General features: G+C 37.4%; 1 protein-coding gene across 5 annotated transcripts in view; it reads left to right on the top strand.

The window, feature by feature from the left end:
- The window catches only part of JAK2 (Janus kinase 2), an 85,801-nt gene extending 73,198 nt beyond the window's left edge, over positions 1-12,603 (top strand). For all 5 annotated transcript variants that reach the window (XM_056513193.1, XM_056513195.1, XM_056513192.1 and 2 more), the window contains 4 exons: positions 3,492-3,664; positions 4,551-4,668; positions 6,248-6,361; positions 8,548-12,603. In XM_056513193.1, coding sequence (XP_056369168.1) covers positions 3,492-3,664; positions 4,551-4,668; positions 6,248-6,361; positions 8,548-8,655 — 513 coding nt within the window. In that variant the 3' untranslated portion in view covers positions 8,656-12,603. The remainder of the gene's footprint in view (positions 1-3,491; positions 3,665-4,550; positions 4,669-6,247; positions 6,362-8,547) is intronic.
- The last annotated feature ends 2,208 nt before the right edge of the window (positions 12,604-14,811 follow it).

The following is a 14,811-nucleotide window of genomic DNA, read 5'->3' as shown; positions in this document are numbered from 1 at the left end:
GTGTGCTGTGGGAGACAGTGTCAAACGCCTTGCTGAAGTCCAGGTACACAACATCCACAGCCTTTCCTGCATCCCCCAGGAGGGTCACCTGATCATAAAAGGAGATCAGGATGGTCAGGCAGGACCTGTCCCTCCTAAATCCCTGCTGACTGGTACTGAGCCTTTGGCTGTCCTGTAGGTGCCGTGTGATAACACTCAAGGTGATCTGTTCCATAACCTTGCCAGGCACCGAGCTGAGGCTGACTGGCCTGTAGTTTTCCAGATCCTCCTTCTGGCCCTTTTTGTGGATAGGTGTCACACTGGCCAGTTTGCAGTCGTCTGGGTCATCCCCACTTGAGCCAAGACAGATGACAGATGATGCAGAGTGGCTTGGTGAGCTCTGCTGTCAGCTTCCTCATCATGCTAGGATGGATATTTTTTAGGGCATGTTGCCCACAGATATTCTTATGTCTGGTAATTGTGCCCTGCCATAATAAGATGCTAAGACTTAGCTTCTGCAATATCAACGGAAAAGGTCTGACAAGAATCAGAGGAGTCTCTGCCAGAGCCAAGCTCTTCTTCTAACATTCTCATGGTGAAAAGAGCTTGCTGGTTCCCTGCTTGAAACTGGACTAAACTTTAGCTGTTGAACCTCTTGCATGTACAAGGAATGCTGCACCCTTAACAGCTTATCTCACCTATTAATGTGCCTCACTGAAGCACAGCAATGTGGGTAGTCTCCAAAAAAAGCTCCATGATGGGCAAGCAGTGCAGAATGTGGGAAAACAAAAAGTGTTAGCAAGTCTATGGCAAACACCAGTCTTTTCGCAGAGAGGAAGGATTGAACAGGCGACCACCCACTTCAGAGGGTTGAAGAGCTCTCTGATCTTTGTCTCCAAAACAAGAAGTCATTCTCTGGTAACAGGCCTAAGAAACCATCTCATACTTACTTCTACAACAAAATTGCTGTTGTTATGCTGCTAAGTCACTATAAACAGTCTTTGTTCAAGCAGTGACCTGAGAGAGTCTTAACACTCAGCAGCATCTGTGAAGGTGGTGACTAAATCTTTCATAGAAGTAAGATGCAACATGGATTTTTGAGCATACAAAAGCTGCAGACACTTACTGATTTTATTCTGTGTCCATCTCAGCCTGTGACCTCAATGTGCTGACCTTGTGCATTCCCATAAGAAGCTGCGAAGCATGTAGAAGTCCTCAGGCTTTCATTCAAAGCCTGGTGAAACAACAGTGGCAACATGTCTCAGGGCCCTGGTCTAAAGTATCCATTGGGAGGACCAGAAGGTGGTTTTTGGCCTTTGATGGCTGTGCAAATATGGCAGAAATCTTTGGGAAAGGAACTGTATTCAGAAACTACAAAGAAAAAGGGACCTTAGTGTGTGTATGTGTGTGTGTCTACATACACATATATGAAAAAACTTTCAAAATATTACACGTCTTCAGGGTGGTGAGAAATCAGAATGGCAGATAAGATGATTCCTTCCTAAGTACCAAGTACTAGCCAAGAGAAAGGGAGCTAAAATATGCATCCTGCAGATACTAAAGCGGGAAAACGTCCTGCTTTGATAATGATGAACCATGGGGACAAATAGTATGAAAATGTGGGAAACTGCATAGAATTTGCTCTTAAAAAATGTCTTCACTTCTAAGGAAAGCAAAACCTGAGAGTTACAGTGCATGTGCCTTGCTTTGAAGTGTTGTTGCTGTACAATTTGCAAAGTAGAGGTTATATTGATTGCTTTAAGAATTCACTCTAATCTGTGGCATTCTGGTACTCCCAAACAACTTAGTTGTAAACATAGCAAGTAACTGATACTGTGAAAATGGAACATGAATGCTTTTTCTTCATTTAGCTGATCATGTTACACTTTTCAGATTTTCAGGTTTTATTTTTCTTGCAATATTTGTTCTTTCAGCATCTCACATCTTTCTGCTGTGCATTTCTGTCTGTAATCTTGGGGGGTTTTGATCAAAAACTTTTCTACCTCTGCCTTGATGCTCTCTTATGAAGTGTATGAGAGAAATTAATTGCCTGAGAGTTAAGATTAATGTGTTTGGTTGTTTACTGTTTTGGCTCCTTGCTATTATACTAGGAAAGGGCTTTCCTTTTCTTAGTGTTTGAAGTGTTTCAAGTGTCCTTGCTGGTGAACCCAGTTTTACAGATGGAAACGTTTAAAATCACATTTAAACTCTGTTGTTAGACTAATGCCACAGGACTATGATATACACTTAGATATTGCATTATTTCAGTTAAAGATCTGCCTTAGGTGTTTTCTAGGCTAACAGAGAAGTTGCTACTGTCATCAGACTTTAGGTCTGTTTTCAGAATAGTACATCATAGTAAGAAAGACAGAACTTAGCATTTTCATAGGCTAGTTGTACCAGAACCACAGAAGCCTCACTTTGAAGAAGTTAGGTTTGGTATTTATGGCAGTGAATAAGCTGGCAATGAGAAACAGGACATTTTTGAACAGTTTTGGAATGAGCTGTGAGAAAGCAGCAATGCCACCCAATGGTACTGGGAGGTACTAAGATCTGAGAGAAAGATTGTACTTCATAGCCAAACTTTGAGATTTCTTACATTAAAAAAAAAAATTAGAGAGACTGAAATAAGCCTTTTGGCATGACTAGTATGACATTGCTTTTCAGAACTTTTGAGATCACCAACACTATTAGTGTAATTGAACTTTTACGTTGTGTTGAAGGGGCGATACGCTTTTTTATAAAACTACGAAACTAACAACTTACTTTGTGATTCCTTTCATGTATGAGTTGGTTTCTCTCAACACTATGCAGCATCACTTTCAGTCCTCCATTTATCATTGCCCAAGCAAGACCTTTGTTTTAGTAATGCGACTACACACACTGGCTTCTTCCAAATTTCATTGTTAATGAAAGCAATTAGCTGCATTGGTAAGACGGGGTCATCAGCAACAAAAGACAACATGCCTTCAGACCAATGTTTTGTTACAGCAATCTGTGGAAATATAATAATAAACAGACTGTATTGGTGAATAATGGTCCATACAGAAGACCAAAGAGAAACAAGGCACATAGTTGGAAATACAGTGAGTCAAATGCAAGGAATCATAATACAAAATTATGTGGAAGCAATTGGGGAAACAGATGCAGAAAATGAAGAAAAAAGTGTGAATTAAATTGATAGGTTGGATAATCTTCTCATGTGCTCTGGATTGTGTAGCTTAGCCCAATTCTTTTCCTTCTGCATACTACCAGCCAACTGCATTTGGTCACAAAAAGGAGCTGTAGCAGTTATCCAGCTGCATAATCAAAAATACTTGGCTCTGACATGTGGTCAGTCTGTCTCACTCTAGTTAAGGGAAGTCCCTGAGCTTGGAAAAATTAACTCCTCAGAGAAGACAAATGTGGTTTTGGTTTTAACTTTGAGATTAATTCATCCTCTTGGGGAAAGTGCAGCTATGTAGTGAGAAAAATAACTCTCTTCCTGTTCTGTTTGTAACCTCTACACCTAGGGCATGGAGTATCTTGGTACAAAAAGATATGTTCACCGCGATTTAGCAACAAGAAATATTTTGGTGGAGAATGAGAACAGAGTTAAAATTGGAGATTTTGGATTGACAAAAGTCTTGCCACAAGATAAAGAATACTACAAAGTGAAAGAACCTGGTGAAAGTCCTATATTTTGGTAAGTCTTCTTTGGTATGTGAAATCATGGCATGTTTTCAGTTTTTGTCATTTCAACCAATGCATTTTGCATGTTGTGGAATTCTTACTTGCAAGGTCCACATCAGTTGTCCAGCATTGTGAAAGTCATGTGCTTGATATTGCACTTCACAGAGTAGTATCTAGGACTTTCAACATATTTTTAAAAAATCCAGAAAAACACCCAAAACAAAAATGTCAAAAGATACTTATTTAAAGGAAATAGCATCCAACAGAAAATATATTCAGAGATAAAGGAATTCTAAAATGGCCCATTTGCCTGGATGCTTTCAAATGTTCCCTAAACATTGGTCATTCATGTATTCCAGCTGAGATCTGTTGGATACACCCCAAGAGAAAATGCCATTCCATACACGCAATTTTAATCTGCATTTTAATCCTGACTCAGGCACTGTTTACCTAAAGAATAAATGATACAAAATGGAATCTTAGTAGATATTATAGGAGACACACAGTTTATTTCCAGAAGTGCTTACAACACAATTTAAGGCTCACTGAAAGTGATGGAAGGCTATAAATGTCTTTCTTTGCAGGTCTTATCAGATCAAATTCTTGTTTACTTTTACTACAAATAAGAAATATATCTACAACCTTGTAGGGGAAGAAATCAAACTTCATTATAGTTATCACTAACTGTGTTTGTTTAAGGTGGATTTGGTTTTTGAAACCAATTAATATTGTTAAGGGAGTAGTTACTATTTGAAGGTAACAAAAGGAATGAGAACAGGCTAATATCAATGAATAAAGAACACTTACTCATGAAAAAGAGATCTTAGTAAAACAAATGTTTTCAAAATCAAAATTATACATTTTGCAGAGAGCAATTTTCCTTGTACTGTGTGTTGCAGGTACGCACCAGAATCTCTGACAGAAAGCAAATTTTCTGTGGCCTCAGATGTGTGGAGCTTTGGTGTTGTCTTGTATGAACTCTTCACCTATATTGACAAAAGCAAAAGCCCACCAGCTGTAAGTATATATTTAATGAATCTCAGAGAATTTGTTTAAACTTTCAAAGTTGTCGTGCACCTCAATAGGTTGATGTTTACTGATCCTTTTCTGGAGATACCTTAGTATTTATGAGACACGTCCAGTCTGAAGCAGTAACTAAAAAGTACTGGTATAAAGCCATAAGAAGGAAACAAGATATAAAAATTACTTCTGTTTGAAAAATATTTATAATCTCTTATTATAGGTTGTTCTGTCCCATCCTTTGTGGAGAGTTATCCCAGATGTAACCATTCCATTGCATGACCTTTATTTTTATCATTGTTCCAAATTTAAGGCTGAGCCAAACACATACGTAATGAATTAAGTTAACTTAAATAAGGAACTTAAAGGTATTTTATGTTAGCAGAACCCAAGTTAGTAAGTTAGCAAAGTTCAAGAAAGAAGAGGAGTGGCTTTTTGCAGGCTGTTGACAGGTGTCTTTAAAGACAAATTTACAGTGGGTGAAGAAAGATATTATTATTCTCCAATTGAAAATAAGATACATGATCATATTTTCACCTAGCATTATCTGTGGGCATAACAGAGGAGAGTTTAGGCTTCTGTATTTACTGGTCCAGAGTGTCAGTCCTAACAAATGTGGTTTTGAGAGCTGAATAGTGATAACAGGCAAAAATACTCTTGGAGGATACCTCTGCACGGGCCTCAGTGGATCTCTTAGTAATTCCATACAGAGATATCAAGGAAGAACTCAGGACAACTCTTCCAGCATAGGAACATAAATGCTGAGACACCTGGAGTTTTTTAGAAGGATTATGAAATGAAAATTGATGGAGTAAGTTATGAGTACAGGTGGACTGTTATTTCAATGAATCAATCTATATGTGCATTCACATTTCATCAGGTTGGTTGTCCTATTGGTATGTACCAAAAAAAAGGTAATTTGGAAAATTTAACCAAAGTGGTTTGTTCACCTCTCGTAGTCTTTGTAATTATACACTGTTTTCACAACTTGGCCATTTGAACGTTCAACCAATGGGTGTTTCACACTTTCATGTCAAGGATCATTAAAGAAATTTTGTACCATTGGCAGAAAAATATGTCCTTTATGTTGTGCTTAGAATTTTTTTTCAGTTAATAGCAGATCCTCATTTACTTTGGCTGTCTTGCAGTCTGACTGAGGTTTTAATCTGCTTTTTGGGTTATTTTGGTTTTTTGGACAGCAAGGTCTAGCGTAGCCATTTTTGCTGGCTTAAATTATACTAATTTTTCTGCTCTGTAGTTATTGATTACTACTGTTTACCGTTTTTATTCATCAGCATGATAATACCTGTTTTCTATTTGGCATTTTTCAAAGCATTAAGTTATTTTACTGTATATAATATATTTATTCTATTTTATGTCATATTCCATTTTACATACAAAAAAAAATCTGTAATTATTGATATAGTCTCTGGACATGTAATTTATAATTTCATCATTGTTATATACTATTCATTTTATTCTTGCTATTCTTATAAAGAATTTTTGCTTGGTAAGAATATTGCAGCATCTTTTACTCCTCTAAATATTATATATTACAGTTAGCCTTTTGTTTCAGGAATTCATGCGCATGATTGGCAATGATAAACAAGGGCAGATGATTGTATTTCATTTGATAGAGCTTTTGAAGAATAATGGACGACTGCCAAGACCAGATGGATGCCCTGATGAGGTGAAGTACTATGTTAAAATATTACTGTAGTGTGAGGGGTGCTCAGTTAGGGTGAGTACCTGTAAATGCAAAACTTGTATTTTGTTCTGCTTGGACCACCAAAGTATTTATTCAAGTGAAATGGCTGTGCTGTCATTTTATCAGTTTTGGGATGAATATAATATTTTTTTCTGATTCTTTAGCTTGTACTGCCTCAGGAGCCCGGACTGTAGTCTTGATGAATATATGAAGTGGGACTGTTATGACTGACTGTTCTACTTGGGCACTCACACTTCTATTTCAAAAAGATACATGTATTAAGGCAATAAGATTAGTATACAGAACTTGTTCTGTGTAAGTCCTATATAGATTCTCATTCAAAGCTGTGAACTCTGGATTCTTTTGAAATCTGTAATATTTAGCAAAAATATCTTAATATCTTCCTGAGATTTTTCACATCCAGTTACAGGATTTAAAGAGCTTCTTGTCTTGACTATTGCCTTTCTGTTACTGTTCCCTTCTCAAGTGTGGAAGGCTCATGTTTATCATGTATATTATTCACTGTCAAGTATTTTCAACTTGCAGAGTGTAGGCACAATTAAGTATATGAATCAGATTTTCTATGTTTAGGGTCTTCAGATTTTTATTCATGTTCTTTGTAGATACTAAAGTATAGCTGTAAAGCTGTCGTCAGAGCACACAAATTGATGCAGTGTTCTATGCTTTAAGATGGTTTAAAAAACACTTTCATACTGCTTCTTAGTATAAACTGTACTTCAGAGCAGGATGCACAAAGCCAGGTTCAGTCGAACTGACCTGGTTGGGCTGTGTAGGTGAATCATTAAGGAAAAAAAAGGAAGTAAAATAATTATGGGCTATTATTTTTTACATATGTAACTTCCAGCTCAGATTAATGGCTGTGTCCACTTAAAGTCGAGCACACTTGGCAATAAGTCAAGAAATAATGCATTCAAAACTGGCGGAAAACAGCAGGGTCAAGTGACCTAGTAGAGAGAAAAAATGGTACAAGTGAGGCAGGAGGCCATGGGGGAAGAAAAAATGCACAGAGAATGGAAAGAGCCTTTTAAGAGCCTTTCTTGTTTTGTATGTACCAGTACGGCAACTGTTGAATTGCAAAGGTTTGGCTTTTTATAGATAACCTGAATGTCATATGTATAAGATAATACATAATCTGTTTTACTGAACCTGCATTTTAACTAACCCGTAGGTTTCAATGCCTGACATTTCTCCAGATATCAAAGCAAGGTGGAAATGTCTCTGTGTCAGAAGCTGTACTCATCTGCTTTTTATTCTGAAAGGCCAGTCATCACAGATAATAAATATTCCAGATACCTGTACCTTACAGCAGCTTATCTTGCAGCTTACAAGCTGCTTGAGACTTGGTTTTAAAGCAGCTTGGTCAATGCAGGTGTGTCAAATTTGCTAAAAGATAAGGTACAGTTTCTGACTTTTTTCCTGGTAGCTGTACAGATTGCTCTTAAGCAAAACTGTTGAAAGTATGAGAAATTAGGAATAACAGTCTGGATTGAATTAATGAGAAGAGTGCAGGTGAAGAGCTTGGCAAGTTGTATGAGGCCAGGTATCAGGTACATCTCTGGGCAAAAAGAAAACTGTTACCATGTGACTATTGTAGGTGAAATGTCTTTCAAAGTTGGTTCAGTTTGCACAGTAACTTTTTTTGCTTATTTCTGTTTATATATAAGGAATAATTGAGAATTTAATATACAAATATGGAGAAGTATATATTAACCTTGCAGGGGAGGCCTTATTATCTTTGTAAATCTGATTCCTGGTCATACTGGTGTTTGTCATGTTAAAGAATTTTTTAACTTTAAAAAAAAAAAAAAAAAAAAAAAAAAAAAAAGCAAGAAAAAAACCCAAAACCTTAGCAAAATAACCTAAGTCTCATAAAAGTTTCCATTCCAAAAACAGCTGAGTGAATTTTCATGCTAACTTAAAAAACATTGTCTTTTATAGGAAGAGCTGTTGCAGAGCCACCTATCCTAGGTCATTGCTGTCACTGGATCAAGTAGATAAAATGATGGGTATAGCAAGACTTTAGGCACACTCTTCTGCTGCTGTTGTTTGGAAGCATAACGTTAATCTGCATGTTCTTTAGTACAGTTTAAAGCTAATATGTATAATATCTGTTTTCCTCCTACCAATTACCTTTTTTTCTTCTCCAGATTTATGCTATCATGAAAGAATGCTGGAACAATAATGTTGCCCAGCGCCCCACCTTTCGGGATCTTGGTCAGCGAGTGGATCATATAAGGGAAAACATGGGTGGATGAGAAAACTGTCCCTCCTTCAGAGGACAAGTTGGAATGCAGAACAAAATGTACTTGGTCAGCTGTGTATATTTGACATATGTACATGTGCTCACATCTTATCCTTGCTGGAAGTAAAATCTGTGTGGCAAACACCCCATCTCAATCTACATACTGAGGAATCCTGCTAGGGCTTTTTTATCAGGATCTCTTTGTTACTGTGAGAACATGCTGAAATTCTCAATAGGGAAAGAAATTGTTTTTCTAAATTAAATGATGTGTGGTCATTCAGCAACACCATTATTTGCCTTACTTGGCAGTACAAAAAAGAGGTGACTTAAAATGTGATGAAATGAAGTGATATAAAAACAGTGTATTTCTGTGTTGAAATGGAGATGCCCAGATAAGACTTCTAGAAATACTTTTACACTGAGTATATCGTGACTTAGCAACCTGTTTTGTGTGTTGCACAAAGACTTTTGCCTGTTAATACAGTTTCTTATTTTTTCATTGTTGATGCAGAACTGGCTTCTCTGTGTAACAAAATAGAAGTGATTTGCTGTGCCTGTCTGAATCAGTTATCAGCCAGCAGTATATCCAAAGAGATGTGATAGACTGTGTGATGTACTGTAAGTATTTTGAGAGAAAGGGAGCAAATTGTGCTTTATTGGGAGAGTAAATTTATTAATCCATGAAAAAATTTTAATTTAAAAATGGAAAAGCAAAGATGTTGTCCTTTTTTTCTTACTCTTCCCTTGTTGATATTAGATTGCCTTTATAGAATTGGAGATACTGTGATAACACATAGAAGTTAATTCATTTTACACAAGGCAGTGTCTTCAGTTTAAATAGGGAAAAAATATACTCCTTTTACATGCTGCTCTGTTTTTTTTTCCATCTCTGTAGGTTTCATGCAGTCATAAGTGTATCTATGAACTGGAACTTTCAAAGCAGGATTAAAAAATCTAGAAAATTCCCTCACTTTCACAATTCCTCACTTTGCTATTAAGATGAGCATCTTAATATCAAGCCTGTTCTGTATTGAAGTGGCCCAAGTGTGTTTCTTTTTGTGGTAATACCCAACATGAGACTATTTGGAGGGAGGAGTTACAAGTGCAATTGCTCTGCACTCAGCAGAGGGCAAGGATGTGATTCCAGTTACTGAGAACTGGAAGGAGATCAGAGCTACCTGAATGCTGTATAATTCAGCTTTTGAAATAAGCAACAAAAATTTTTGGACAAGAGAATGCTTCGGTTCTGCCTTGAGGCATAAAACTTGGGGATAATCTCATATCTCAAAGCAGTATAATTGCAGGGTTTGTTTCTTTTTAGTTCAAATAATCTTGTTTGTTTGTTTGTTTTTACTTAAGCATTATTGTTTGCAAAGTAAAATGCTTGTTCTTCTTGGACTTCTACTGAGAGAAGTTCAGTTAAGGGGATATACAGCTTGGCAAACTGACCTGACATCCAGATTTATATTTAAAATGAAGTGTTAATTTTAAAAATTTGTGGCAGTGAGTTAGTGAAACAGAAGTTACTTTCACTGGGGAGCCTCCTTAATGTTTGTGGTTAGCTACATCCATCTTATCAGAAGTTGAAGAACCTCAACTTTAGAAAAAAACCTAAAAAAAATCCTTACTTAGTGTAACATAGTGCCAGTATAGCAGTATTTTGTACCACTATGATGTTTCTCTCCCACAATCACTCCTACAAAATTGCTATTTTATAGTACAAGAGAGTGCTAAATAGGGAGAGCAGCATCAGCCTTCTCTCTCTGCCCATTGCATTTAAAACTATTTGTGTTAGTGTTCTTGCCACCAAGCATTTGCATAAGTGATTTCTCAAACTAATTTCACAGTCAGTTTTTAAGCTGCAAAGAACTTTGAAGTGCTTTGTTCAACTTTGTTTTCTCAATTTCTATACATTGCTTTGAGGATTTGAGGTTTTGTGTAAAACATGTCTTTGCAATTGTAGTCTCAGTTATGTGTATGTTTTTTTTGTAATAAAGGAGATAAAGCTTTCAAGCATCAAGACAGCATTTTAGCTGGATAACATATGCAGGAATTATGTAAAATTTGCAGTGTATAACACTCAGTAGCTCACTGGTTTCAAATACGTAGTAGACTGAACATAATTTATGTAAAAATCTCAGGGAAGTTTGTGTAATGCAATGAAGAAATCTTCCAGTCTGTTAATTTTTGAAGTGAATTAAAGGTCTTTTTCTTGTTCTACTACAGTATGACTAATTACATACTCTATTTGATTGCATAAATGTAGTGGTGAACTCAAGGATAAGTGTCTTGTGGAGTTGTTGTTTTTTTTTTTGTTTTTTTTTTTTTTTTACTTTATACTATATAATTTTTAGAGAAAGCCATATCTTTGCACTGCAGTGTAATTGTATCAGAGACAGTCTTTTTTAACTACCAGAGGCCTGTGTGGAGGCTCGATTGTTTGGGTTGAATGTTTTTAGCTGGGAGAATAGGACCAAGTAGTGCTTAGGACTTGGGGGATGTATAGTCATCTGCAGTGTCAATATTTAGGTCCCAGAGCAGACCTGGTGGCTTTCTCAAAAAGCTGTTGAGAATGTAAATGTAGTGATTTTGCTGAATTTGCTACTGCCAATTGTGTAACCTTAAAAAAAGAGACACAAAACAACAACACCAAAAAACACCCAAGAACACTGTATTTTGTATTTTGAAAGCTCTCAGATCTACAGCATTGATAATGTCATATTTTTACATAGCTTTTGTATGAATAGACTAAGTACTTTGTTTAGAAACTCTTTTCAGTTGGCATTGCATTTGTCATACTTTAGTGTAATCATTATGCTACCCAAAATGCTGTTTGATTTTGTTGGTAGAAAAAGTGCTGGTTTATGTATACATGACTGCTACTACAGTATAGAATTAAAATATTAACTATTGCTTTGCACTTATATTTGAAGTGAAAGAATTTTTTAATAAGTGCACAATGTATCTTTTAGAATCTCTGCAATCAAGTATTGTGTTGTGTAGTATTGGTTTCTTGTCTGTCAGTATAAATATGTTAAGTTTCAAAGTTAGTTTTTAAATATATTCCACACAGTATTCCACAAACTTGCATCAGTCATGTAGTAAGCCAGAGGAGAAATTAATTTTCAGGAAAAGAAACCCGTGTTCTTGTCAAGTCCTAGTACTGGTTAAAAGCTTCCTCAGTTGAGATAGTTGTTTTTAAATGTGCTCATGAATACAACTGTGAAAATATATGTAAGAATTATATTTTTCCCCCAAAATTAAATTTTTAATTGTTGCATTTAGTTGAGATGTTGACCAGCTGCCTTGAAATGTATGAAGAAATGTAACTCTTGTGTAAAGAAAGCAAGCTTTTCAGGAATGTAGGATTACCAACACCTTGAGGTTAGAATTCTGAGAGCAAAAATAGAGGTGTAGAAGAAAAAGACTAAAGGAAGAAGGATGACATTCAGCATGGGAGAAGCTTTCTGAAATGTGAAATGCACAATGAATTATGAAAAACTGATGTCTACTGACAATGCCATACCATGACAAATATGTGCTAATATATTTCTAAACTGTGTATTATCTGCCTTAAGTCTGAAATATTCACAGACACCAAACCTGGCTGATAAAATTTCAATAATTACTATACCAAAATAAACTATTAAATGTTGTGCCATGCCAGACAACAATTCTGAAAAGGTGTTTGATTTAGAATTTTTGTTCTGAATTTTTCTTTTTTGAATAAGAGGTTTACAGTACTTTATATTAAAGTAGAAAAAGTCCCTTGGTGGTAGGGGGCAGGGAGGAAAGGATACCTGCTACTTATGATTGAAATGTAAACATTTGAACACATGGTTTATTGAAGAGAACATGAAAGGGATATTTTTAGAAAACTCTGTATCCATACCTGAAACTTAACTGTGTGTTTCTTTTGCATTTGCATAGTGAAAATAAAATAACTGAATACAATGAATGACACATGCCTGCCAGCATTTTCTTTTGTACACTAGAATTTGTTACTGGTGTTTAAATCGCTGCTGAAGGCAGCTATTCTGTTTGATGAGGTAGAACACAACACATACAACTTTCTGACCTTCCTAGAATAGCCTGGAAGCTTTTATCCTTTCAAAGAGACTTAGATGCATCGAAGTAAAGGTGTGGTATTAGGTATTACCTAAACAATAAGACAGGGCTTTTAATATCTTTTTTAATGAAGTGTTTCACTAGGCAAATTATTTTGGGATAAAGAAGCACTTCCTTTCATTTTCAGTATTCAAAGAGATGCAAGTCTGTAAGATAGAGGTGCCTTATACTACCTTACATTTCTTAAATTTGTTAGAATTTGCATTACTTTGTCTTTCCATATGACCGCTTAACTTCTACAGGAAAATTACCACCACTTTTAATGAAAATTACCCTCTGTAACAGAGTTGAATGATCTTATCAAATACACAGCTGGTCCCTCAGTGTTACTCACTAAATACACCTGTGTCCTGGAGCAAAACCAGTCCCACAGATGAGTTTGCCTTTGCTTGAGGCAGGACTAATCCAGAGAGTTTTCCCTAACACATTCCCCCATATGGACCACAGGGACTTTACCCCTTTCCACAGTTGTCCAGTCGCCCCAAGACAAGGGTATATAGAGGTTTTGTTTGGGCAGGGCACCCCCTCAATACCATGCTCTCTGGCCCAGATGTCTATGAGGCTGTTTTTGAAACCAACTCGCTTCTTTCAGGGGTGCCATGTCCCAACAGGACTTGCTCTTCAAGGCCCAAGATGGTGTTCCAGGTGGTGGCATCAGGCACAGGGTACCTCTCCAGCCATCCAGTGGTTGTGCCATATTTGTAGGCATGTGGTGCTTGCCTTGGCAGGTTTGGGTGAGTGTGATGTAATTGATCTGCCAGTGCCCCACAGATTTTTCTTTTGACCATCATCCAGCATAGCACAGGGGTTTAGCTGCTTGATCTGCTGGGTCACAGCACACATTTCACACTGTCCTGGTTACAGGGAAACAGAATGGAGTTTTTAGTGCTATGTGGGTGTGATGACTTGGTTTATTGCATACCACACACATATCGAGGGGTATATGGATTCAGTGGGAAAAGCCAAGGATCAGAAAGAAGGGGGAGTGCACCATCTTGGCTCTCCCTAGCTCAGAAGGTGTCAGGATCAGCCTGGTGGACTCAGTCCATCTACATCACTCTGGTCCCTTCTCTGTCCCTTTGAGCCCAGTGGAGTGAACACCCCTGGCTCTGGCAGAGCAGAAGCAGCCACGCAGAATCCAAAATCCCAGCTGAGCCAAGCCAAGCATCACTGATGCTGAACCCAGCCACATGAGACCAAGCCAAGCCAAGGGAACAGTGCCAAACACAGCTGAGCTCAGCAGTCCAGAAAACAAACAACAAAAAAACCACCAGCATGAATGATCCATTTTCCAAGACTGTTTTGTCCCAGCTCTTAGTTGTTCTCAGACTGGAGGAGGGAGGGACATAAAGCCATGGGAACTTTCTGCACGTTGCTGCTTTTGGGCACTATCTTAATGAAGTGGTTTTTTTTTGTTCACAGCGGTGAACACCCTTCTATATATTAGGTCTTCCTTGAAAGAATAACTTTCCCTCCCTTTGAGAGAAATCACTTCCAGAGGCTGTGTTTCTGTCCTCTTTCCGGTATCCTTGTCATTGCCCAAGTTCTGTGACAGAGATCCCATTTGCTTAGCTTTGCTACCATCTGATTTCATATCATGTGCCACAATATCCCAGCATTGGAGCAGACAATTCAGCAGGGCCTCTCCTGTCTGGTTGTTGAAATCTTTTCCTATGTCTTGCAGCTCACCCAGGGATAGGGATTGGCTGATTAACTCTGGCCCTACCTCTTCCACTTGTGGTGAGGGCCCTGCTTCCTCTTCATCTCTCACAAATTTGGCAAACTGATTTGGTTTTGGATTTCTTCTGTACAGGAGTAGCTACTAACAGGGATTGTTCCCCTGATTCAGCTGCAGTTTGAGTGGCCGCAGTGACTTCTGGTTTGCTTTCCTCCTCCTCCTCCTCCTCCTCTGAGGGGACTGATAATGAGCAACTGATAAATAGTAGCCAGAGTCCAGCACACTGGATGTCCCCAAAACAGCCAATTGAAAAATTGTTCGATTTGTTCCTATTGTTTATATTTTAAGATCCTCAAATTGAAT

Source organism: Oenanthe melanoleuca, chromosome Z (assembly GCF_029582105.1).
Source record: "Oenanthe melanoleuca isolate GR-GAL-2019-014 chromosome Z, OMel1.0, whole genome shotgun sequence".
Classification (NCBI taxonomy): Eukaryota; Metazoa; Chordata; class Aves; order Passeriformes; family Muscicapidae; genus Oenanthe; species Oenanthe melanoleuca.
The sequence above is the reverse complement of the archived record's forward strand: the minus strand, read 5'-3'. Positions and strand labels throughout refer to the sequence as shown.